Genomic DNA, 27,621 nt, shown 5'->3' on the forward strand with positions numbered 1-27,621 from the left:
AAACAATGCATGTAAGTCCTCAGAGATGCTGAGGATTCTCCATTTAAAGATCATTGAGTGAAACTTCACTCCTGAACAACTAGACCTTTTAGGGAGACCCTCGTACAGAGCAAGAGTCTGGACCAGGGATTCCCAGAGATCCTTTTCAATTTGAGTTTTACTATGATGATACATATGGTGACATATGAATGTAAAGCTAGCCTTAGGAGATAATAGAAAGGGGTATGCAAATCAAAACTACCACAGACTTTCATAAAGATGTTAACAGCGTTTATTTCACTGGTGCAAGGCCGTGTGTCATCCACCACTCAGCAACATCAGAACAAAACATCTTCTATAAAACAGTTTCAGAAAATTCAAAACAAAGTAACAGTGGCTATAATAAACTTCATACAGTACTGTAAATCACTTAATTTGTGTCATTCAAACAAGAATAAATCGGTTGCTAGCATACATGGCTTTTAATTTTTTCCCCAAAAATAAAACACACCAGCACAACTCCAATACATGCCTCACACCTGGAAATGCGTAACATCACTCCATGACATTGATAGCTGTTCGTGCTTAGAACTAGTCATCAGTTCACCCTACTGATATCATAAAATACAAAATGATATGAAAAAACCTACATTTACAAAGTACAGTCCCAATCCTGCAATCTAATCTGTTCGGACAGGTACCTGCAACCATTTCAACCCCCCTGAAGGCAATGTGGTATTTAGTGCTCCATTGCTAAAGATTTGATTGCAGAATTAGGGCAAAAGTGGGAAAGGTTTAAATCTTTCCACAAGCAGTAAAACGCTGCTTCATTCTTCTAGATTCAGTTTCAGTAGTATTTGCACAACCTCCTAAACAGAGAATTACCTACTGTCAATTACCTCACATTTAGGAAGAAAGAAGGATAGGCTTTAAAGTAGTCTGCAGAGAAATGGCTTTCACTGAAATGACTTGGGGCTGTAAGCTGTGCTGTAGCACACGGCGGTGATCCAAATGCTTCCAAGAGATAGCCACATCTTGTTTCAGTATTTACAGTACCTGCTGCCTTCCTCTGCCTGACATGAGCTTCTTCACGAGTAAGAAATCACAGACCTTGTTTCCATTTGATAAGCATTATGACATGACTCCAAACACAGGATTATGACGACAAATGCTAGGGCCATATTCTTCATAGTCTTTTTTCGTGTGACATACTTGGAAAAATTCCGGCTATGAAAACATAAAACAAATCCTCTCAAAACCATGCAAATACATAAGGCAGAAAAGCAGACAATTAAAATAACGCTTTTTTTTTTTTTAGATTAGAGCTTCATGATAAGATATTATATCTTTGCAACAGAATAAAACTAGACTTTTTTAAGATATGAAAACAATCAATGAAAGTCTGTATGGGCAAGAGAGTTGATTTTTAAAAAAAGCAATAAGAAATCTCACTTGGAAAACAAGAATTGTTCCTGTTTTCCTCCATTTGATTCTCTCTCACGTCAACGAATGTTTGTTTAGATCCTATAGTCCTGAAATCCTGACTAATCCCAAGTGCTAATTTCAAAAATAAAGGGACTGTGCTACAGCTATCATATAAATTCATAATTTCAGAATTATGTCATATCACAATATCCTTACTCAAGTAAAGCTCCCACTTGCTCTGTACAAATTCTGCTGAGACGACCGTTGCAATAGGATTGCAGAATGTGACAAAGTTCAGGCTGTCACAAAAGGTTTGAAAGCAGTACTCAGAACAAACATAACCAGCAGACAATGTGAAAAGAAAGATTCAAAATAGTTTTCATGAACACTTACTGTTGAAGCCAGCATGGAACCACCAAACCAAACTGCATAACGCTGCATATGATGTGTTATCACTTGAACTTCAACTGGCTTGGGCTAAGAAAAACAGTTCATTGTTAGTTTACATTTCCTTCTGAACTCAAAATATCTAGAAGTCTTCACCCCTCCATTCATATCACTATCTCACAGCTATTCAGAGCATCATATTTCCTACCAAATCGAATCATATAACAATTCCTGACTAGTATACTGAAGGACACAAATTAAATTCCTTTTGTCTACTGCTGAGATCACTTCTCTCCTAGTAAGAGTCATCAGAAATGTCCATACAGATTGCTCACAGTAACTTCAAGTTTCCTGTAAAGATAAGTCATATGCTGCAAAGCTACCAAGAGATTTAATAATACATACATACACACACTCTATTCATTCTACAGCACAGTGTTTTCACTTGTGAGGTGAAACCTTTGAATTTCGTTTTTTCTACTATTCTCATAATCAACCCTACTTGAAATTCTTACTTACTTTTATCCGACCACCACTGAGTTCCTCACTAAGTCTCAATCTCGCATCCACTACTCTTTTCAAATCCCTTTGCAGCCGTCGTCCAAAGTCCCTGAACATTGTGGATCCTCCCGAGAGCACCACATTCTGTGGAGACAATAAAAATACACTCTTTAAATCCATCTTCAAAGCAAGTTTCCCAAATTGTATCAGGAAGCTGACGAGCTACACAGAGCACCTTAATATTGCTCACTTCCCACAGCACGTCCACAGCTCCCTACGTTCACCCTTTTTCTTTAAATAGTAGCTTTGTGTAGAATATACTACCACAAAAGAGAAGGATTACATTAAAATAATGAGCAAGTATCTATACATGCACTGGAGCAGAAAGATGGCACTGTCAAAAAGTCTCAGAGATGTTGATATCTTACTTAATTATCAGTGCTAACTAAAACTGCATGGCTCTAGCCTGGTCATGTTGCTGTTTGAACCATTCCACAGGCTGGAAAGTTGTCTAGCTCTTATTTTTAAAAATGAGTTCTAGATTTCTAAACACAGTCACCAGCAGATCCAATGATTCAAAGATGTATCGAAAAAGGACAACAGTCCTGAGAAAAGTACAATGCCTTCCACTTTTCTCTACATGCTTGTCTAGTGCTGGTTCTCAAAGCAGAACTAAAAGCCTTGTTCCCTGGATTTGTGCTTTGATTCTAAACACAGGTTCTAAAACGTCACATCCTTAACGCTACTGATAATATCTCAGGGCTACAGGGGTTGGATTTCAAAACAGGAACACTGGAAAATAACAATGGTGGCAGCAAGAATGGACTTCATAATCAAAAAGAAACGAACTCTATGTGATCAAAAAAAAAAAAAAGCATGTGTGCCCTGCAGTGCCTGCACTTGGCACTGCAAACCAAAGCATCTATTAGTGCTTACTAAAACCACTTGTATACCTGAGTCACATTGGCAAGAACTTTACTGAGATCAAGAGTTTTACTTACACTGGTCAAATGGTTATCTGTTCATAAAAGATTTTGACACTGCGGATTGTGCACATAATGAAGGAATCCTTGAACCACTGCTCACAGCCACAAAACTTGCATACAAATCCAAAGTGCAAAAGTATTCATGCTTTGAGGCTGCAGAAGTAAGTTTTTGCAATTTCAGCACCACAATACAAACTGCAAACAAATTTTCCTTGCTAAATGAGAAGAAAGCTGCTTGCTTATTTATGAAAAATAATGAGAAAAATAACCATATACCTAAAGCAGGAGCCAGAAACCACAGTTGGTCCTAAAATTAAATTGCTCACTTCATATACAAGAGTTCTCTCTGCATACAAGAGCATATCTTCCCCTGCCTCAAAGTGGTCACACACTCTGTAAGAAGAAACTGCTAATGGGGTAGAAAAAATGGAAAAAAGACAACCACCAACTTGAGTGATGAAATAGCAATTAAAAAATTGTCATCAGAAAATATTACCTGGAGATAATGAAGTTAGCAAAGAGAGTGAAAGCAATAATTCTATTCAAAACAAATTAAACTTTGAGTATACATCACAAAGTGGACAGTGATATCACTAAGAGATTTCAAAATACTCTTGAGAATATTTGTATGAATACATCTTAGATCACATTATGCAACTGCAGTTAGTGGCAACACTAGGAGAATCTTTTATCATTCCAGGGATAAAAGCTAGAATGTCACACCTCCCTGAGATTACGATTATTCAAGTAATTCTACATGCTAAAATAAGATAAAGTACAATGCAGATCAAAAAGAACAGAAACATTAGGGTATACTAGTTGAAAAGGTGCATCATCTCATCAACACACCTGGAAAAGTCAGGCTAAACAGCATGTGGGATATGAGTAGGTATCACTAACTGCCATCATAACATGATTCTATATGGTTACAGTTCCCCTGCTCTCTGTAGCTCTTGTCAGCACTGAGCCAAATCTGTGCTAAATCCTTAGTAAAGGACTGCTGACAACCTATGGGCTTCAACAAGTCACCACTACTCAGCAGGTCAATCTTCTGTAAGGAGGGCAGAAGACAGGTAGGCTTTACAACCAAAGCAGAATCCACACACATTCCTCACCCTCTGAACACCCTTCAGAAAGAAAACAGTGATGGTGACAAAAAACTGTTGGGATTAAAATAAACAGACAATACCTTCTCTAAAATCACTGAGTGTTACACGGTGACTCCAGTAATGACTGGAATGAAAAACATTAACAGCAAGGAAGGCTAAACATGTCTGTGGAGAAAGCTTACTGGAGGTGTTTGGGATTCCAGCCTGCCTGGGAATTTTCTGGCTTCCCAGAAAAAGAGATCAAGAGAGTTAGGATTCAAGTATCTGTTTCCAGCTGCTTCCTTTAAATGAGACTTCTTCTGACCTATGTACTTAAAAACACTTCAGCTGGTCTAACAGTTCTAGGCAGAGCACAGGTTTTACAGCTGACACTGATCACACCTCCTGATGGAAAGAAGCTCCAGACAGTTTTTGCTTTTATGAAAGTTACGTTGGTTTGAAAGAATATATTTTCTTAGAAGAAAATGTTTAAGATCTTCCATGCTCTTGAATAAGATAACCACAGGTAGTAAATAACAAAAGCAACCCAGTTCTGGGAGGAAACTGGGGGTCAACACCATGCACCTTAGGGGGCTGGCAGGAAAATTCTCACTTCCCATCCATTCCCTTCACTTCCATTATGAGCTCTAGGATATTGAATGTCATTCCATACCAGCTCTGATCCTATATCTGTATAGTACAATGCTACAAAGTTACAAAACATAACAAAACCACCCAGATAAATATTTCTGTTACTGTAACTAAGTAAAGCTTACCTAAAAACTGCACACTTTTGCTAATTTAGTTAAAACAGGGCATGATTTACCAAGATTGTATGGAAAGCATAAGAAATATTCATCTCAAACAACAAATACTATCCCCATAAATAAGTAAATGTATTGCAAAAAACTACTTCTGGAATGAAATCTTATTTTAATCATGAAGAAACAATTTGTGTTTCTTTAAATTCATGATATTTTGTGTTTATTTTACTATTTGAGTATATGGTCCTTGCTGTTCCACTGAAACACTTCTGCACTCAGACAAAACAGAAACCACAACTCAGCCACTGTTAAACCAGCTAGCACACTAATGTTACAAACCTAATTAGCACTGGATAAGAAGGAACAGGGTTTCCTCTCAAGACTCCCGTGCTACACTAACGATGTTAATCACATGGGCCTTCAATTTTAAGTCACAAGAACTCCTCTGCTTTCCCCATGACTTACATCAGTGCCAACAGGATGCAGAACTAATGGCCTGGCAAGCTTTCCAGCCTTAACTCACCTGCAGAGCCTGCCTACTCTGCACTTAGCAATTAGTAGCAAGCTTTGCCATTTTGCTGAAGCACACTTAAGCAAAAGTCAGTTGAATCCTTGCTAGCTTCTGTTTGAGGACACCTACAATTTCAGAGAAAGAGGTAAGGAAAGAGTTGATAGGGCAAATGAGCCAGAAACCACTAGATGGTATTTCTGCCTGCAGCTCACAGCTGCACAGCAGTCTTACAGCGCCATCTATGCACCACACGGTGTATGTGAGGCTGCTTTCATACTATTTTAAAGTATTTTAAGCTGGAAGTGACATTAGGGAGACATTTGCTATAGCTTTAGTCTTTTGCATTTTGAACCTCTCCAGGATTCAGTGATGGTTCATTGCAAGCTGGGAACCCAACAGTTTGACTTTCTAAGAGAACATAAGTACAATAAGCCTACTGCAAACATCAACTGCAGCAGTACTTACAAATTCTCTACTGCTCAGATTAGCTGCACGTCCAGCTAAAAGTCATCTTCTCAAAGGAAAAGAAGAAGTATCCTTAAAATTCACTGAAAGCCAAAATAATCCATCTACAACAAAAGTCCACATTCACCAATACACCACAGTCCCCAATTCATGTGATGTGATCAGCTTGAAAAACTAGCTTAAAAAAAAAATAAGAGGCCAAGGATGTGAAAACTTAATCCACCCTGAATATTTAAACTTGGTTCATTAGAATCTTTCTGAAAGATTTCTGAAACCAGCTGAATGCTCTGTCAGACATCACTTTTATCTGAAATCACATATTTGTGCCAAAAACACTGCAGAAAACAGAGATGAGTTGAAAGAAATCAATCATGGGGATATGCAAGTGTAAGGTTGTTGGTCACATCCCACTGGCAGAAGGCACAGGTTTCAGAACTGTTAATACTGTTCTCATCAACCGTTTCTGTCAGAACTCTGGAAGCATCTGGGGAGAAACTCTGGATGAGGAAAAAGGAAGATGAAACAGCAAGAAATAAGAATGACAATTTCTGAACTTGATACAAAAATATGAAAAACATCATAACCTACTAGAATATCATCAAGCAGCTTTTAGTACTTTGAAAAGTCCTTCATCCACTTGTAAAAGTTTTTATAACTATATCCGCTAGCCAACTGCTATGTCTGGCTATTCTTTTTTGACACTGAGGTAAAGTGTCATAAGATACACCCTAACTGACACAAAGTTAGGACAAGTTTCAAGGTCATACAGAGTGCTTTTGAGATTTTTCGATAGCAGTACTGAAACCATGCAACATTATCATTCCTTGCAAATATACCACAGAGCAGATATTTCATGCCGATTTCAAGCTAGATGTGCATTAGTAACACTGTGTTTAGTAATATGCTCAGAGTAACCTAAAAGCAGTGGGAAAGATCACCTTCTACTTCCACATCGTGCTGCTGCTCTCTGCATTCCTGTGATATGTTACGTATTCATATAACTGTGATAAAAACAAGGAAAGAGGAACAATATTCTAGGGAAAACTGGAGCTAAAGAACATGACTGAGAGTACCTCTGTAAATAAAGACATGGGATATTGGTAGATGGAGAACTGGACATGAGCCAGCAGTGGGTGTTTGCAGCCCAAGAAGCCAACTGTATCCTGGGCTGCATCAAAAGAAGTGCAGCCAGCAGAGCAAGGGAGGTGACTTTCCCCTTGTGTTCTGCTCCTTTGAGAAGGCTCCGGGGAGACATCACTGCAGCCTTTCAGTGCCTAAAGGAGGCTACAGGAAAGCTGGGGAGGGATTTTATCAAGGATCATTGTGATAGGTCAAAGGGTGGTAGTTTTAAATTAGAAGTTGGTAAAACTTATATTAGATAATAGGAATAAATTATTTACTACTAGAGTGGTGAAGCACTGGCACAGGCTGCCCAGAGGAGCTGGGGCTGCCCCATCCTTCTTGGTGTTCAAGGCCAAGTTGGATGGGTTCCTGGGCAACTGGGTTTAGTGGGAGGTGTCCCAACAAAGGGTTGGAACTAGGTGATCTTTCAGGTCTCTTTCAACTCAAACTGTTCTATGTTTCTATTATAACTCTCTTAAAACAAACAGAACTGGATAAACAAACTATACTTTTCTGCCTGAAGAACACCAAAGGTGATGTGATCCACTTTCAACAGCATAACCAAGACCTACAGAAGCATGATCATATTACCTGCTGCATGCAGAATGTTTCATTTTCCAGTGGAATTCAGCATACAGGAATAAAAGCAACGTAATCATGATGCCAGAGTTTTTCAGCCCTATGGTAAAGTCCAAGAATTACTCCTTCATCACCTCAGCACTCAGTTTCATTTAATTCTACTTTCTGTTGTTTCTGGTTTGTTTAAAAAATAGATACATAGTTTACCTTATTTCTTCAAATTTCAGTGCAAGTCTCTGGTTCCAAACTCAACAGCTTACCTATCCTTCCTTATTTTATCAGAAAGAATCTCACTCCAAGCAATCTGGAACTCTCCACCCCATTAGATACAGTCAGGGAAGACAGAGAATAAGAATATAAATCAGTGTTTCCAAGCAAGGTGTAATTATTATCAGAATTAAAAACAAAATACATTGCTGCTAACCCTATACAATTAAAAAGAATTTATGAGCTTATCTTGTGCAATTTGCAGAAGAATGCTTGCGTGTGGAACTGAACAGCTACAGGCTTTAGGAACTGGCTGAACAGCCACAGTCTTGTGAAGGTCCTGATGCTCCAAACCTCAACATAAGGTAACACAACTGGCCTCATAAGAGAACTGCTGATAAGATCAGGAAACAGGAATACCAGGAGTAAAACTACAAAAAGATAAACACTATAGGACATCAGAAGATGGGTTACAGAACAATTCTTCAAAGGCTACAAAGCACATGTAACCTGCAACAGGGTATTGTAAGATACATTCTGAAGGAACATTGATGAAACATCTACGTGTATCCAATGTAAGTCTAGCATCCCAGCACAGTAGCAAGAAGGTATTTGCTTCTATGAAAACTTCAGCCTTGCAGAAAGAAAAAGGACAAAGGAGAGCCAGACATTAAGAGCTGCCAGAAACCTTTTGCAGCAATCCTAAGCTTGAAGCTATGGTAGCCACCTACTACAGTCACTCTGCATAGAAATTTGTTAAGTAGTGGAACTTCCCCTTTTAACCTGCACTGCAGACTTGCTCTAGGTTACTATGTTTCATTCTAGATTACAGAATATGTTATCTAGATAACTAAAATATGCTACAAAAAGTTAATAGACACAAACTGCCCTAGGATATGTTTAGTTACAACTTAATTGTTCCTGAGAAAATGCAAACTCTCATAGACAAGATTCTCAAGATTCTAACAGAACAAAACCACAGCCTTTCACATGAACAAGTCTATTTCTTCACGTTACTTCTTTATGCTGTTAATTAAAAATAATAATAATAATTAAAAAAAATAGGGCACTGCTGCTGCTACACAAACAGAAAACAACTAGGAAGCATAGAATGTGCAGCAGAAAGAGAACTTGCCGTAGGCTATGCCTGTCAATACCTTCTTTTTCAGTTCTTAATGAACCACTGACTGAAAAAACTCTCTGGACTATATGCCCTAAACAAGTTTAAACAACCTTAATTATTGTCTTCTAACGGATTAAGTTTTCATGTACTTCAACACGAGGTTCAACACCTGTCTAAAACTGCAGTGAACACACTGAGACTATGGAAAAAAAAAATCCACGTGGGGAAGAGACCATGAGGCAACCCTTAAAATGGGCAAAATCCAAAAACTCCCACTCATAAGAATTTATATTACAAATATCAAATATAAATAGTTCCTTGGGAACAATACTTACCTGCATGCCAAGCCACTGCTAATCACCATCTTTTGTTTAAAATTAAAACCAGCAAATATCAAGTATTCCTCATTCAGAAAATTGTGCCTTGTTTATCTTAAACTTCATTTTTATTCAAAAGTTCACATTTCTCATAGTAGGGGAAATCATAGCTACGTGTACCATACACAAATGCATCATAATGTTGACAGTTATCTTCCAAATGAATTCAGTTGATCTTAGAACACAGAGGCCATACCTTATATAATGGACGTCGGACATCAATGGGACAGTTCTGTATAACCTCATCAACTACATCCGAAATGGATTCCATAAAATCAGGATTAGCAAACTAGAATGAAATAGAACAGACATTGTGTGTTTCATTCCAAAAAAAGGAAAAGGCAGAAGTGAGACTGTAGAGACAATTTGTAACAGTATTTTTAAAACAAAAAAAATAGGGAAATAAAAGTCAGTATTAGTCCTGCTGACCAAGTATTTTACCCTACAACAAGCTTTTGTACAAAGGAAATAAGAAATGCTCTTTTCTACAGGCAAACTCAGCTTCTCCTCCTTGGTCATAAATCCACCGTTCAAAATTTGTACACTAGAAGCCTACTACTGCATGTGACATGATTCCAGAGTACATTCTATCAGACAGAGATAAACTGAAAACAGAATAAAATTGTAAGATGGTTTTACCAAAGACAGCTTTTACCTAGCTAACTCAAAACCTTTTAAAGTTAGAAGTTAATGAGGTCCAGGGAGAAATTCTTCTTGGAAGCTGTACCTATCATCTGCTGTGTTTTTCTTGTCTAAAAAGATAGTGTTTTCAATGCAGAGCCAAGACATTATTAATTCTTCATTAAGCAATAAAAAAAGGAAGACTGTCCTTTGTCCTATTCCTCACAGTCTTTATAGGGCCTAGGGAAAAAGAAACTATTGAAACCATGTCTGACATGGGATTCAGTGTAAGACCACGTGGGTAAACAGTGGGGAGGAGAAGCTACTTAGTCTGGAGGTTTAATGGTGATGTAAGATTAAATACCCAGAAATTGATGACAAACAGATTAAGGTTGGAATTTAGACAAAAGGCAAAGGAATGAAATTTTCAAACAATCTTCCAATAGGAAGAGGGTAGACAAAATGAAACTTCAGTGTCAATATAGAACTTGATTAAGTTTTTATACTTTATTACAGACTGTAGTTGCCTGAAATAAGCTGAATGGAGCGTAAAATAACAGACAGGACATACTCTGCCATGCAGAATCAAGTTTTAATGTTTCAATCTTCTCCCAGGATATTACAACATCCCTAAATTCACTCAAATTGAACTACCAAAAATCAGACATACTGGGCACTGTAAATGTCCCCAAAACTGTTTGTTACTTGTTACCTCACCAACACAGATTTCAATGGACTTCCCTCAGGGAGAAAAGTAGCATCTATAAATTGGCATCAACAGAAAGCAACAACAAAAGTCAAGATTTCAAACAGTATCAACTGAATAATTCCATGCAGAGTATAGCCCAAACAGATTGGTAACATAACTAAAAACAAGATTATGAAAGCATACTGGTTTAAACCAGTGCTTACAGAAAGAGAACAAGCACTATATAAAATCTGAAGGTTCTAACTTATTTTTCTGAACGTTAGCTTGCTTTTAAAGAAAGAAAATAAGACGTTATAAACATAGCAAGGGATACAAGAAAAAAATTACCCAGTGCACTCATGTTGCTCTGTGCTTGAGCTACCTGAGTCTGTACAAGGCTTGCAGCTAGGAGACCTACTGAGAGCTTACTTCCACTTGATGGCGCACTCGCATCAAAAACAACAGTAATTCCCTCCCCCCTCTACTTATACAGTAAAGCTTCTGTAACTTAATACTGTTAGCATTTAACTCTTACCTCAGGATGAAAGAAAATTTCAGGTCCAAGGAACCTTTCATAACCAACATCTATAACAAATTTGGTTTTGTTGATTGCATTGATGCCAGTATACTGTTTGATCCATTTTCGTGGATCTCCATCATACTTAGCAAATTCTTTCACTATGTCAGGGCAAATATAACAGTATTTCTCCTGTTAAGAAATATCAAGCATAAGAAATGCCAAAATAATTATTTTATTATTGACTTAAAGTATGTTTCAATGAGAAAAATAAAAACGTGTGAGAATTCTTACAGATTTGGGTATAAATATGTCTTGGACAGCCCACTAACTACCAAAGCCTCAACCATTCAAGACAACGCACATGCTTAACTCTTCAATAAAATTCCACACTGACTCATCCAGATTACAGAAAAGTTCAATAGCAAGCAGTCTTTGCAAGATCAGATCCATGAAAATCAACCTACAGACATTACATATTCATTAAATCAAAAAACAAATCTTAAACAAATCTTGAGCTGTATATGCTAATTCAATCTGCAAAGCATATTCAACTCTACCAAGGAGTCTAGTGTGACTATTTTCTTCTTCCTTCTCCTTACACTGCACTTGATTGGATATGCCAGCAGAAGCTTGTGCAGTTACTTGCATTTTTAAGTGAACACAAGCAACTTGCTAAAGCAAAAACAGAACATTTGCTCAAAGTATTTAGGTATTAGGAGACAAAGAAGGGTGTACCTTTATGGCTTTTGCTGTCTCCAGAGATTGTTCAGGAGGAATTCCCACTTCCCTCTCTCTCAGGAGTTGTTGAATAAAGTAAGTAATATCCCTACCTGCAATAGGAATATGTTTGATGCAACTTCCAATTACATAGCCTTCTGCCTATGTGGGAGGAGGAGGGAAAACAACAAGAAGATGATCTTTAAGCAAAGTCATACTGTGCAAAACATCAAGAATCAACAGCGAAGTTATCTTTCTTTTATACAACAGCTTGCTTTCATTTTTTAATTGAAAGTAAAATATTAGAACAGTGAAGTGTTAAAATGTGCAAGCAGCCCAAAGTGGATATTATTTTTAAAAGAGCTTGATTACAACTTATAAACAGATACTTCTGATCTAATAGACATTGAAACACATAAGCAGCAGACAAAAAAAGTCCTGCACGCAATAGAACATAGACAAAGTCTGATCAGATGTAATCTTTCTTTTTTTTCAGGCATAATCTGAAAACCAAATATAATATGAAAAGACTACCCACCTCCTGTTTCAGAATGAAAAATGGACAGGAAAAAGTATGAAATTATTAAAAAGCTCAGGTAAAAACAACAACAACAAAATCAAATGAAGACATATCTAGCAATAAGTACAATGAAAACAAGAAATCTATTTGTTGCATTTTTTCAAGGATGTATTGATTGAGAGCAGTCGTATTGCTGAACCAACATTATTTCTTCTCTTGCTTTTTACATGCTTCAGAGCTTCATATGATAAGTGTTCTTTTTCTAGCATTAGAAGACAATACTGATATAACCAGATTAATACCAAAATGCAAGAAATTATATGGAGTCAGATGTTCATTCCTAAAATAACTGATCATTCAAGCATATTCTATGCTTCCGAAGTACATTGTCATCAATAAAATATATGTTAGTATGCAAGGATAACTGTATATTTTTAACATCCTTCAAGAAATAAGCCATTTGAAATCAACCATGTATATGAACATGCCTTTGTGCCAGCCTGTAGTTGCTTCCAGAGTTCACTAACTTCTAAAACAGATGCAACAGCTACGTAGCATAAATAAAATACAAGATATAAAAAAAGTTTTTATGTATGACAAGAAGTAACGTAGGCATGCAGGAGGTTTAACAGTGATATACATAACTTTGAACAGAATTGAAGCATCACAATAATGCAAGACAAGGATTTACATAGAAGCAGGCTTTAAAAGATGCCCTAGTGGTTCCTTAGTGCAGCTTTGCAATAGTCTGGACAGCTAAAATTAATCTCATAAATAAAGTCACATAACTAAATACATATTTTGCAAAGCCACCATGAGGGAGGAAAGAAATCCCAAACAAGCAAGTAACTATAAAATTTTTGAAACACTGTTTATTCTGACAGTTTTTATTTTAATATATAGAAAACAAAATCTGTATTCATCTAAGCAACCAATATCTTAGAAATGCAGCCTCCTACGTACCACAGGAATTACATGGGTCACTCCATCACCACTATCAATGACAATCCCAGTCAAAGTACGTTCTCCAACCTGTCGTGATGTCCAAGAGGCAGCTAAGGCCAACACTGCCTGTATGAGAAACAGTTTGTATTTAGGCAGAATGTGCTGATTTACAATCTTAGAAAACAAGCATTTCAAGCATTTTAGACATAGGCGTATGGAAGATAATATACACTGCAGCTGTATTGCACTTTAGAAGTATATATTCACTTCAATCACCTGAACAGCAATGTAAAGTCCTGGTATGTTAAATGATTCAAACATGATTTCTGCAAGATACTCTCTGTTTTCAGGTGTGTTCAGGGGAGGTTCTGTCTGGAAAAAACAAAAACAAAAACAACTCCTCAGAGTCCTAACAGTTAATGCAACGATTAGCTCAGTAGAGTAATAATCAAACTTCTAGAATTCTTAATGCATTCCTAAATCTCACACAAGCTCCAATTCTAAAAATAAAGAATTCACACAATCTGGGGAGAGTGGCAAGAAGGTTATCTTCCACAACATGTTTGATTTGAATTAAATTCTCAAAGCAAAGGAACAATTATGTTACAGGAGATGTAGTTTTCTATCATACTGTATCATTGCCACTACAAGGAGCGACATGATTTCAACACCCAAGTGTTCAGAAAGAGTAAGAGAGAGTAATGTGTTAGAGTGGCCCAGCTGATTTCAAAAGGACTAGTCATAGGAAAAAAACACAAGGCTCAATGCTTAAACACGAAGGTGAAACGCTTAATAAGATGTACTAGGAGCAGACAACCTCTGAAAATTCCTCATGTCCCACATAGTCCTACATGGAAAAGGACTGAATATTAGTGAAAGCAAACAAATATTTTGAAGGATTCCAAGTAAGCAAAGGTTTTTTCTTACACACAAGTGTATAGCACCATTAATCACATTCATACCATTGCTTTTACAAACACTCTTACTCAATTTGTGCAAATCATTCAACATTTAGGAATGAGTAAGTTTCAAGCTATTGGCACCATCCATTCAGTTAGACTCAAAATAGCACTGGGTTTTGAAGATATATAGAAGTCTGCCAGTGCAGTGCTGATTTCTTAGGTTTTTGGTGCACATAACAGAATGCAGAACTATTAGTGAACGTGGCAGGAGTCAGCCTTCAGAAGTCTTCTACGCTCAGTACACTGTGATATTTGTCTGGTACTAAAAAATGCTGGGGATGTGGGATGGGTACGTGTGGCCTACAATCAGTTCCAGTCAGGTCTTGAAAGATAACTTAGAGTTAGCAGAGGGTGGGTGGTGTTTTTGTGCAACATCTCTAACATAAGATGCCTAAGAAAGTTGTGGAGTCCTCCTCCTTGGAGTTGCGTGGACATGGCACTAAGGAACATGGCAAGTCAGGCTGATGACTTAGAGATCTCAAAGGTCTTTTCCAACCTAAGATAATTCTGTGATTTCAAGTCACGTTCAGAGTAGAACGAACCAAAAGCTCCCTTACATGAAAAATCTGGAGATAAAACAGACATAAGGACACACGAATAAAGGATATAAAAATAGTCTATTGCAAACGGCTTGTTAAGAACTAGTTACCTAATTTGATCTTCAAGAAAATTTTTCATACGTTTGTCCTTTACCACTAGCATATGGTGCTCTACTAAGCAAGAATATCCCCTACTGCAAAATCAGCCAAGAATTTCACATAGAATTCAGTTTTAAACAAAGCAATTGAAGCTTTGCAAAAACAAAATCCAACCCATCAGCAGCCTGCATCACAAACTGAACAGAATTTGGTTGCAATGCAGTTTCACAGATTTTTCTCCACTTGATAAAGAAATAAGTCACATTCAGAGAAAAATCCTCTAACAGAGCTTGGAATTTGTAGTTTGGAAGCTCGACCTTAGAATATTATGTACTTTTGCTCTTGCATAAATACTCTCCAAATAACGTGCAGTTTTCATCTCAGAAAGTGTTTTCTCTTTCTCAGTCTCAATAACTCACCATTAAAAAATAGTGATCCTCAGGTTCAGCTCGTAAGTATTTAAAAATGACCTGCTCCATGAATCTCTCCATGAGGTCCCAGTCTTCAACAATACCATGTCTTATAGGCCACTGAAACAAGAAAACACGCCGACCTAATATATCGTACGAGAATAAACAAACCCAAAAATAGAAACAGTGAAAGCACCCAAATCCTTACATCTTCTGCAAGATAGTCACACCATCAAATCCTCTCTATCTCATAGTCACACCATCAAATCCTCTATTCTCACTTTAATTTAGAATTACTATTCCCAGTTATCTCATATTTCCATGCATTTCCAATTGCAATTCTGGGTTGCAGGACTGCAAGCCAGAGAGTATTCTTTGTTCTTAAATCTTGCTATTATTTTTTTGCAGCACCGTATTTTAATCTCTTTTTGTATCAGTTTAATCATTTATAAAGTTGAGAATCATACTTATCTTCAATATGTCTTCCAATCTGTAAGAAGTAAAGAACATACAGGCAATACATTTTTCAGCATAAATTATCACAGGGATATGTTTACATTTTGTTCAGTGTTAGGAACACAGATGACATTTAAGTAATACAGTAGGATGTATAAAATATGATTTTTTCCACATAATTCAGAGGCTGTTAACATCTTGTAAGTACAATAAGTCCCTTACTAGGGTACGGAAAATATGATTCACACAGAAGCCATGCTGAATTCAGCTCTTCACAAAACAATTTTGACAATCCATGAAGCAGAAGCATCCAATATGTTCACCAATTCATGTGTCACATTAGAAAGATATATTGTTAACAAGAATTAAAACATCCAGCATTATGTGACTACTTTAATAGCTAATAATTTTGAACACTGACCAACTGTACTGATTCAGTGGATAATTACAGAGGTCAAACACCCAATACAGGGCAGCAATAGTAAAACAGGCACTTAAGCAAGGTAAAAAAAAAAACAACAAAAAAACAACAAACCAAAAACACGTAGTTGTAAAAAAATATATATTTTTGTTGCTTTTTAACAATACAAATGTGTTTTTTTTAAGTAGCTATCAAAAAGACATAGAACGATACATAATAGCAATAAAAATGTGAAAATTTGAGAGGCCTTCAGAAAAATTACTCACTATTTTCTTACCTTTGTAGCATAGGTAGGTTTATCTATGGCTTCATCTCCTATGAAAAAGTCCAGATCATCAACACCTTTCATCACCCTCCTCTGAGCCTGGTCACCTACTTTGGCTGATTCGCGGATTGCAATACCTTCAAATAAAATCCAAACAAATTGAAGTCAAATTAAAATAGCTAAATACATAGGAATTCATTTACTGCCTAAAGGAGCCTTTCCCAGAAATAAAAACCGGAATGCAGAAATCATAGTTGTCAGAAAGCAGAAATTACACCTACTGACAAGGCAAGAGAGCAGAATTCATTCCTGGTGCTCTCTCAGGAAGGATTTCGGTCACCAGACTCTCATTAAAGTAATAGATAGCTCAGAGCCCATCTCTTAAAATGCATTCTGATATGGACTACAGCAGTCATTTAACTTACATGAGTGCAGTGCTCCACCAAGAGATACTCTAAGTCAGTAAGTGATGTGATTTTCTGAGTTTCAATTCAAAATTAAGAAAAAGGGCACAAGAGAAGAAAAACTACGTGCTTCTGCAGTAAGTAGTGGAGTGATTATCCTGGTTGGTGAGAAGGAGGAAGCACGGAGCAGATAAATCAGTTTGCAGTGTTACAGAGACATCTTTGGAGACTCATGATTCCTATTATCAGGCTGCAATTCTCACTAAACTTATTAGATGATGGCTGCCATAGGTAAGGAGACAGCAGAAGAAAAAAAACAAACAAGTCTGGGGCGAGTATAAATAAAAAGGGTCTGAAGTAATGTAAAATACTGCTTATTCATCTGCAGGTTGTTTGTTTGTTTTAATACATCATCATCAGGCTCCCAGTAACATACGGTAGAAATGCACAGCAGAGAGGCACCATCCACAAAAGCACTGAGCAGCATCAGGACCACAAATCACTGACAAGCAAACAGCTCTTTTGGAAACACATTCAAGTCTCCACACGTTATCTCAGTTCTATAAAGGAAGGTTTATAAAAAATTCATAGGAAACACTTGCTATCCCACTTCTTTAACATAAGACGTTAAGATTTTTACAAGTGCTATAGGCTTGAATTACTGCTTACAATGGTTATAGACTAAAACCAGTACTGCACCTATATCTGGTCAAGAATGTGTTCCCCTCCACCTCTTTGGCCTCAATGACCATTATTATTTTCTTATCTTTATACCTCCTATAACATGGCAGAATGGATGCTTTAATAAGGAGTGGACTGATGATGTTCCCAAAAAGTAAAGGCAGCATTTATTGCAATTGGAGATAACCACAAGATAATAAAAGCCATTATGGAATTAAACAGGCAGTCAGTGCTACAATCTGTACACATATATAGAATACAATTAAAACACTGGAAAACGTGTAACATTTTAAATTAAACAATTTTAATGTGAAAAACAAGAAGAGGAAATCTGCTCACCAAAACCATGTTAAATGGGTACAAACATTTTACTGGATAAATATATACCTTGAATGAACATTACCTAACAGGAACAACTTTTCTGACCATTAAAGTGCCTGCAGCCCCAGCCCACACAGATGTAAGCAAGGCAGAGACCACCTTCACTTCAGTACTTAATTTGGTTGGAAACCTCACCCAGGTTATCCAGGCAGTAACCATGGTGTCAGATAGACTGGAGGTGAGTTGCATTCTGTCTACTCAGGAGTCCTAGCAAAAAAATAATGGATGTAAAAAGGAAATAAAATTGAAGTCTTCTTCATTCGTCATGGCAACCAAGAGGTGATTTAATAAACACCAGGCCTAGCTAACTGCAAATAAGCTCTGCTGAGCTATACTCCAGCCAATGATGCCAACACAAATAATGTTGCTTCCTAGAAAGAGACTATGAAGGCCAAGGTGGGAGCTGGAAAGCAAGTCTTTTACTTGTCATAGTGCTTAGTGGTGTACCCTAAAAATTGGAGGGATAAAAAATTTACTCACATGATGGAATAATGAACTGAGGTTCTGTATTCCCTGCATAGCCAAGTTTGGTATACCTGGAGAAAGAAGGATCACAAGGTCATTATGTGCACACACACATTAAGGAAAAAAAAAATCCACTCCACTTCTCACATTGAAGGCCAAATAAGCAATACCACATCTATATTTTCTCGGTTATGCTTTCAAGTGTAAACCTGCTGAGAAGAAAACTCAAAAGTGGTAAATATTTTAGATGCTATTTATTTTTCAGGCACTTTCAGCTTTTCAGAGTGGAATTTCGGAATGCTGAAACCTGTACACTCAGCTCTTATTTCCACTAACTCACCAGCTATGGCAAAAGCTGGGCTAGGCCAAATTCCACTGATAAAAGGAAGATGCAGATCTTACCTTTCCAAAAGCTACCACAGACAAAGACGCCATGAGATGCTGTGAATTTGGTTAATATTGTCCAAAAGAAAAAAAAAAACAGCAAATGGTACAAAGCATTGACTGTTTGTCTCCATATACAATATTGAGACATGCATATATGTTTATCAACTAAGATACCAAGAGAGAAAAGAAACAAGTAACTTGGGCAGGTTAAAAAAATAAAAAAAAAAACGTCCACACAAAACCTAATATCTGTGCATAATGTTTTCTGGCTCCAAGCTAGCTCAGATTTTTAGGAACTATAAATCATTAAAATCCCTGACTACAAAGAATAGTTCTCCTAAAATACACAAATACATTCAGAAGCAGTTTAAAAAATAGTTATAATTGAATGATTTTAAACTGCACTTTTTCTCTGATATTGTCATACTACAGTCTGTGAGGGAAATCAGCATTAATAACATTCAGTTTTTCCATGAAAACCCAAAGGCAGAACATTGTTAAACAAGACCAATCACAAAATCATAGCCTATTCAGGATCTCTGTCTACTGTTTGCTATCAACATTTGCAAATGATACCCCTAAAACAGAAGGTGGTTTCTTCATTAACAGCTTAAACAGAAAATGCCCCTTCATGGAGTATTTGGTATAAAAATACTCATTAAGAGTCAGTCTGCTTGGATAAAGAAATTAAAACTGAATTAGCAATGACCTTGGAATTTAAATATTGTATTTTCAACATCTCTTCAAAGCTATAGCTTCAATAGACTTCAAGGAATCTTTTTTAAAAGATTTTTCCCCAAGGCTAAAAAGACAAGGGCTGTGTTTCGAGGGCAAGGGCTTGTTGTATTTTTAATCATCATTAGACTGAAAGCATATGCCTGTATAATCCAGAATGTTTATACACACTTTCTATGGCTCTCAAAAATATAATCAGGTTATTAAATTAGACTGATTTGTAAAGAAGGCCATTACTAGCAAGAATTCTTTTTATGATAATTACTGCTTGGTTTCTCCACATTTTAGAATGAAGCTCACCTTGGGAATACAGTTAAAATGTAACAAACAACAAAGCAGGCATTACAGTGGGACTTGGGATGCATTACAGGATACTCACTCTTCATTTGTCTCTCTGAAATGGGTTTTGCTTGCATGCACATAATGGCAGCCAAGGAAACCCTTTTTGGATTCAGAAGCCCTAAGTCTAAGGTTGAGAAACAGCAAGACAGGCAGAAGCCTCAGGAAAGCAACACTCATTGCTCAGTCCTCCAAGACCCACTGATAAAAAAATAGTCACATACATATAAGCACAGAAATACGTACATATACATATACTTTTAATACAATTTCTATATGTGTCTATCGAAAAGTAAAAGGTTCCTGAAATACAGCCAGAACTTCCTTCCTAAGCTAAGCTGTGGTCCTGAGTTCAGTTTGCCATCTCTTCTCCCTCAAACACTCTTCAAACTCAAACTCAATCACGGTATTAAACAGAAAACAGCCCTGAAGAATCAATTTGGGGTATCGGTGTATCATGGCATTACCTTACCACTCAAGCAGAAATCAGATGCCACTGCTAGGATAACTTACAAAAGCTGAGAGCTCAGTGTTTTACTGATTGATTTTTGTCATTAGCTGAGGCTGATCACTTGGTATCTTACTGATTGATTTTATCATTACCTGAACTTCTCTGCTCCAGTTAAAATGACAGGATGAGCCTATTTTTTAGCATGAGTGAAAATAGTTCTGTTGCAAGGACACACCTCACAGAAGACAACATCTGGAAAGGTTTCTCCTGTACGCCAGTCATCCATGGAGGATTAACACTAGAACTATATAAAAAAACTCAATTTTTGGTTCAACGTTGAAAGAAATGAAAAAATGTACATTCGTGAACAACAATAACTAAAAAAAACAGAATCCCTTTAGGACCAAACAAGACACAGACAGTTTCCTGTGGCATATTTCAGATGTTTTGACAAAACCAAATGAAAGGGAAACTCAAACCACTGAGGAAGACAAAGAAAAGAAACGAGGCAGATGTCTTCCCTTCCTTGCCCAGCAGCCCACTGGCTGCACATGTGGCCACAGCCTCTCTTCTGCCCAGCAGGACCTGGGCACACTCCATCTTCCAGGGCAGTACCCAGGAGTACATTAGAGTGGTTGGGTGACCCACTTTCAGGACCTGCTACAGACATTGTTTGCTTTTATACAAAGCACTTGAATATTCATCAACCTTGAAGGTCTGGTTGTAAATAGTTAGGGAGGTTACCTGGTCTCCAGTTCTTTTTCCAATGAATATTTAAGGATCTGAAACACGTTTTTTCTTTCTCCTGGGCTACAGCCTAGCAGACTAATGGTAATGCAACATCTCATGATCTGTAAATTACAGAGAAGGCTTTAGGGAATGCGTAGATAATCAGTATTCCAATTTCATTAAAAGTAGCAGATTTATTGCTAGCGAGATAGGAACATACTGGAAACTCTACAAAATGTAGCATATTGAAGACTGCATTAAACATTAGTAGAAATGTGATACAGTAGATGAAGGCTGTATTATGAAAGGGAATTTGAAGGAACTACTCATAAAAAAATAAATCAAACAGCTAAAAACTATGTTGTTGAAACAAGCATATTTAGGTATTTTTAGTATTGTTCTCTACTATATACTACTTATCCCAGGTGACCCTTTAGTACACAGCTCAGCTTGGTCAGTTTTTTCATGAAGAACAGTAAGTCCTCCTTCTTCTGAGGCCGTACCATGAAAAGACAAAATGAAATCCAAAGAAAAATGCAGTGTACATGAAGACAATTGCAGAGATACACAAATGGACCAAACTTGAAAGCAGATACAGAACCTCAGCCACTTTTAAGGGGATATATTCTGGAAATTTCTTACTAAAGCATAAGAACACAGTTGAAACATACAACGCTACTCAGGCAGTTGCCTTATCCATTTCAAAGGAGAAGTTAATGTTTCACTCAGCAAGCAAGCAGAAAAGCAAAGCCCAGGCGAGAACATAAAGATGGGGGGGAACCTTTCCTCACGGAGTGAGGGATAGGACAAGGGGTAATGATTTTAACCTGAATGGGGGTAGGTTTAGATTAGATATTAGGAAAAATTCTTCATGATGAGGCTAGAGAGATCATGGCATTGCTGCCCAGAGAGCTGCGGGTGCCCCATCCCTGGAGGTGCCCAGGGCTGGATGGGCCTAAGGGCTCCTGGCCTGGCAGGGGGCTGGAACTGGATGAGCTTTAAGGTCCCTTCTAACCCAAACTATGGTGTAATTCTACAATTCTAAGTTTGAACATTTTTTAATTTCCTTAGTTTCTATTTTTTTAAAGATTGAGACCAAGAAGCAATGTGTTAGATCCACAAATGAGCTCTGAAGAGATAGAACTACTGAGAACACCAGAAGGTCTTACGAAAGACCTGTAAGCAAACAAAAAATAATCAGCTCTGTAATGAGAAATCTTCCTCTGATGGATGATGCTAAAACGTAGCAGTTTTTACTGTTACAACACCTGTGATGACATACTGCCATAAACAGACTGTGTATCATTATTACAAATATGCCTGAGAAACTCCTAACGTAAGGTCCATAAAGATGTGAAAATGCACTTTTGGAATGAAGGAGGATGTGAGAAAGGAATGGGAATGAAGAAAGAAAGAATGCAGTAGAAAATAATAATAATAAAAAAACCTATTATGTCTGCTCTATGTACAGAGAAGCACCACCAACCACTATACTAATAAACTGCAAATTAGAGCCATAGCTTTGGGAGAGACTAGTAGGACCAGGACTGAAGCCTGTGATTATAAACAACAGCTAATTAACCCATGCTCCTTACACTCAGAACAGCAATTAGAAATGTAGCCGTGCACGTCTCATGTGTAAAGAATAGAGATAATACTACCTGCATGGAACAACTCGTTTCACATCAGAAATACAATAGCAAGAAGAAATGTAAGACAGCCAACTTAAATGGCAAAAGCAACAACAACAACAACCACCCCTTAAGTTTCAAGTTTTAAGACAAGTTGAGCTCACTTCTCCCAGAAATCAAGTATTTACTTCTAAGCTGATCAGTAACACTTGGCCAAAGTAAGCTTTCCTTACTAAAATAAAAAACACTTGAATAAAATACACCCAAAATAGAAGCATTCCTCAATGCCTGAAGATGAAGAGCAGTATTTTAAGCCACCTCCGCTTTGCACACCCACCTACTGGAGTGGTGATGTCCCACAGCTAAATGCCAATTAATAAAAACAGCCACGAAGTTTAAAGCCACTTGGAACAACACCAGAGAGGCCTGGTAGACCAAAGGCCCTAAAAATAGCATGCCCTTTTCCACAAAAGGACTGACAGCAACACGAAAGCTGATCACTAGAAAAACCTCACTCGAAGAAAATGAAGACGTAGTGCATCAAAACTGAAGTAGGATGGTTCATTTGCAAATGCTAATGGAAAAAGAGCAGCCACATCAAATAAATTGCTACTGCTTTCTGCAAAAGTTTCATTAACTGTTCACTCCTGATTCATAAAGAAAAAGTCAGCTACCTAATAGAGGAAAAGCAATGTTAATCTGTCCTGCTACAAGGATATGTTTCTCGCCAAAGCTCTGTACCAATTTTCATACACCCATTGCTGCTTTTCTGCCAAAATCCAGCACTGTTCAGGACCGAGGCCTACCAATGCAAATAACAACTTTAATCCAGGCTTCATACGCACAAAAACAGAAAGAGTATTTTCATAAACTTAAATCTACTTACATGAACACAAATTAGTGCTGAGACAAAGCTCCTCATTCATTACCAGAGATATAAAATACATTTTTCTTCTTATGTATGAAATATTTCAGTGTATCTGCACACACCTTTCCATTTCCGTTACGCTCTTCCAAGTTTTCCATCTGAAAGCCCTTTCATGAATCATTTGAATGAATTGTTCCAAGCGTGTAACCCAAAGTAGATTCATTCTAACAATAAGAAGGTTTTCAACCCACACAGAGGAAAATTCCAGAGACTGTATCAGTGAGTCAAGCTACTTCTGGCTGCTTGGATCAGAATCTTACGTCTTCCTGTTCTGCAAGATTATTTACTTCAGATAAAGTCCCATCAGCAGAGACACCACATTGTCTCGTATGTACTAAGATCATTTGGAGGCATGGAAACAACAAGTCCACTTGTAGGCTGTCTGAACTCTTTCTGGAACAAGCTAATATACCTGCATACACAAAAATTCCAATAGTTTTTAATGTAAGCACTGAACAGATTTCAGAAATTGTGCTGCAATTATCATTTCTCTGAAAGCATACAGCAGGTTATTTTTTGTCCTTGTTTATTTTGTACGACTGTTGGCCAGTAACATCCACTGCTCATGCAACAATGGAATCACTTCACACACTGAAAGCAAAGAAGGGCTCCTGCAAGAGACAGACAGACATATTTTGTGCATTTTAAGGATTTTGCAGTTCATGCTGCAGCTTTTGTAAAGGACCCACTTAGAGATGCCCTTTCCCCAAGAAAAGCTCTTCAATTCTGTAAATTAACATTCCTGTAACACCAAAGTTCCTTGCAAAACAGATACTTAAAATTTCTTCAGGAAAAATTTAAAAAAAAAAAAAAAAAAAAAAAAAGGATCTGGGAAATTACCATGGAGTATCTAATGGACAGGCAGAACTACACACAAGACGGAACCCATTCTCTATTCTACTCCCAGAGCTTTCAGGTGTGGACTCCACTGTACTCCACTGAGAAGACTGAACTGATTTCAGGTATTACAAGCAGAGACAGCACAAGAGACTTGGGAAAGTTTTGTCATGAAACTTCAAAATACAAAATCCTTTTTCAGAAGAAGGTGAACCTGTCAACGCAATGGGTTGCTCTATTTATCTATCACTTCTTCTTTAAATTATCTTTCTTTTCTTTTGGTCTTAATATGATGGCTCAGTTTTAGAAATTTTAAAGGGAAATTTCCAGGCATTACCTGAACCAAAATAGTGCAACCAATTCCCCACAGAAGGAAGGGCTATTCTTGCAATAAATAAACAAAACTGATGACCCTGAAAGGACAGCCTGACATGTGAAGTTATCAGCTGAACTCATGCACCAGTGTCTCTTCTCCTCCTGAGAGCTTTCCATCACTGCTGGGCCAAAGAAACGAGCTCAGTGCATCTCCAGCATCTCCATCACAGCTCCCTGACACCTCCTGCTCCAAAGGCACAAAAGCAGCCCCAATGGACCCATCAGAAGCTGACGGTCCTCGCTTGCCAGGCAGGTAGGAAAGATCTGTTCCTCTGCAAAGCGAAACGCCCAGCACAGCCTCTGCGCTTCAGATTCACTCCTTGGAGTGACAAGTTACAAAACTCGTGGTATGGCTAAACACTGAATAAATCAGAATAAGTTACAGAGCTGTGCTTGCCCAGGCAGCGTAAGCACAGATCTTCCTCCTCGCAGGCGTTCCAAACGTCGTCCCCACGTTTAGCATTTAAGTCCTTGGATCGCTGTAAGTCAGAGAACAGAAGGAGGAGAAACGGGCGCGTTGGGACACAGCACCCCTGGGCCGACACGGCCTGCCGGGCACAGGAGGAACGGCAGCGGGCACAGCGGCCCGCCCAGCAGCAGCAGGCCGGCAAAGAAGGGACGGGGACACACGGCAGCGACCCGGCTGGCTGCGGATGCAGGGGAAGAGACACCGCGCCGCGGCACGGCGGGGCGCCCACCGTGTGCACACACACACACACGTCGCCAAGAAGGCTGTCAGCACCGGTCCCCCCCCGCTCCCCGCACTCACCCGGTGCCTCCGTCTATCACGCAGGGCGGCAGGTAGCTCGCCATGCTGGGGAGCCGGCCCTACGCCGCACCCAGGCCGCCGCCGGCTCCCCCGGACCGGCCCGGTGCGGCTTCACTGCATGGGCGCTGGAGGGGCGGCGGGCACCATGCAGCCGCCTGTCAGCGCCGCCCCCAGGGCGCATGCGCCGCCCGCCGGCACCACGTGACGCGACCCCCGGCCGCCTTCGCCGTTGTAAGGCGGCCATCTTAAGAGGGGGCGGTGAGTGTGCGAGGGTGGATGGGGGGGAAGTTTTCTTTTTGCGTTGTCCCCTTGTCACGGGCTCCAGAACACAATGAATAAACTTGGTGAACACTGTTTATGTCAGCAGGGTTGTAGGCTTGTTTGGGGCATCACAGAATCATAGGAATTCAAAGAGATCTGTGGAGATGTCGCAGACCAAGCGCCTGCTAAGGCAGTTCACTACAGCAGGTTGTAGAGGAGAGAATCCCAACAGGTCTTGAATATCTCCAGCGAAGGAGAACACTCCACAACCTCTCTGGACAGCCTGTTCCAGTGCTCTGCCCCTCTGATAGTGAAGTTTTTCCTTGTTTTTGTCTAGAACTTCTTGTGTCTCAGTTTCTGCCCATTGCCCCTTGTTCTATTGCTGCACGCCACCAAAAAGTGTCTGCCCCCTCAATGATTTGACTACTGCGCTTTAGCTATTTATTAACAATGATGAGGTTCCCTCTCAGATTGAACAGCCCCAGGTCTCTCAGCCTTTCCTTGTAAGGGAGATGCTCCAGGCCCTTAATCATCTTTGTATCCCTCCGCTGGAAGTAGACTCTCTCCAGCAGTTCCCATCTTTCTTGAACTCAAGAATCCAGAACTGGACACAGTGCTCCAGGTGTGGCCTCACCAGGACAGAATAGATGGGGAGGATCACCTTCCTCCACCTGCTGGCCACACTGCTTGATGTACCTGCACAGCCCTCTGGTGTGTCATCCCAGCTTCATATCATCAGCAAACTAGCTGAGTGTGGACTCTATCCTTTCATCCAGATCACTGACGAACAATATGATATTGAATAAGACTCAGCCCAGCACTGACTCCTTGTCAGTGGAGAACGCCACTAGTTACAGGCCTCCAGCTAGACTGCACCATTGATCACAGGATCATAAGGATACTCTGTCACCCAACAAGTACACACTGACCAAATATACATTCATCAGGTTAAAAAACTTCTTTTAAACCTCACATGGCCACAGAGGATACAGCAGAGTAAAGGAAGGAGGAGAAAGAAAGACTTCACCACACCCCAGCAAGCACTGCAGATGCTACCGTCCCTCAGAGCAAGGCTCACCTCACGGGTCACGTCTCAGTGGTGGTGGGGTTTGCCCCACCAGCATTTAACCACTCACTTGTAAAAACACAAATTGTGTTCCTCTGGGTGCAGGTGGCTGCGGCACAGCCCGCATATCCTCTGAGTTGGCCACAAGCAGACCCAGAATACCAAATTAATACCCGAGTCTCAAAGCGTTTGAGAAAAAAGAAAAAAAAAATAAAAGAAAGAAAAAAAAAAAAAGCTGCAACAAACATCACCTGCAAAGTTGTTGACATCCTATTTACATATACGATAATGATTTCTCATACGTGACTCAGCCATGGTCATACTGTGAGTGCGTGGTAGCACCAGAAATAGGCCTTGCAGATGCTTTGGCCCGAGTGTTAACCACAGGGACACATTTGTTAACCGTGGGGGTGTCGCTTTTTATTACCCTCTCCCAGCTGAGCATTGCTGTGCAGAAGCTCACACAGAAACAGGCTTTATATGAAACCATGAAAATGTATCCCCT

The 27,621-nt window shown here is 38.8% G+C and overlaps 1 protein-coding gene across 3 annotated transcripts in view; it reads right to left on the reverse strand.

Moving 5' to 3' along the window:
- Positions 1 to 239: 239 nt before the first annotated feature.
- Positions 240 to 27,621, reverse strand: part of ACTR3B (actin related protein 3B) — a 94,975-nt gene continuing 67,593 nt past the window's right edge. For 2 of the 3 annotated variants that reach the window (XM_090143173.1, XM_031607800.2), the window contains exons 2-12: positions 18,624 to 18,679; positions 16,690 to 16,814; positions 15,545 to 15,655; positions 13,802 to 13,897; positions 13,544 to 13,651; positions 12,079 to 12,222; positions 11,359 to 11,532; positions 9,711 to 9,803; positions 2,311 to 2,436; positions 1,798 to 1,881; positions 240 to 1,206 (exon numbers count right to left, since the gene is read on the reverse strand). In XM_090143173.1, the coding sequence (XP_089999299.1) occupies positions 1,111 to 1,206; positions 1,798 to 1,881; positions 2,311 to 2,436; positions 9,711 to 9,803; positions 11,359 to 11,532; positions 12,079 to 12,222; positions 13,544 to 13,651; positions 13,802 to 13,897; positions 15,545 to 15,655; positions 16,690 to 16,761 (1,104 nt within the window). In that variant the 5' untranslated portion in view covers positions 16,762 to 16,814; positions 18,624 to 18,679 and the 3' untranslated portion in view covers positions 240 to 1,110. Of the gene's footprint in view, positions 1,207 to 1,797; positions 1,882 to 2,310; positions 2,437 to 9,710; positions 9,804 to 11,358; positions 11,533 to 12,078; positions 12,223 to 13,543; positions 13,652 to 13,801; positions 13,898 to 15,544; positions 15,656 to 16,689; positions 16,815 to 18,623; positions 18,680 to 25,789; positions 25,979 to 27,621 lie in introns of those variants that run through there. The other variant, XM_031607799.2, reaches the window with a different exon arrangement.

This window comes from Phasianus colchicus, chromosome 6, assembly GCF_987193195.1.
Source record: "Phasianus colchicus chromosome 6, bPhaCol1.hap1.1, whole genome shotgun sequence".
NCBI classification, from domain to species: domain Eukaryota; kingdom Metazoa; phylum Chordata; class Aves; order Galliformes; family Phasianidae; genus Phasianus; species Phasianus colchicus.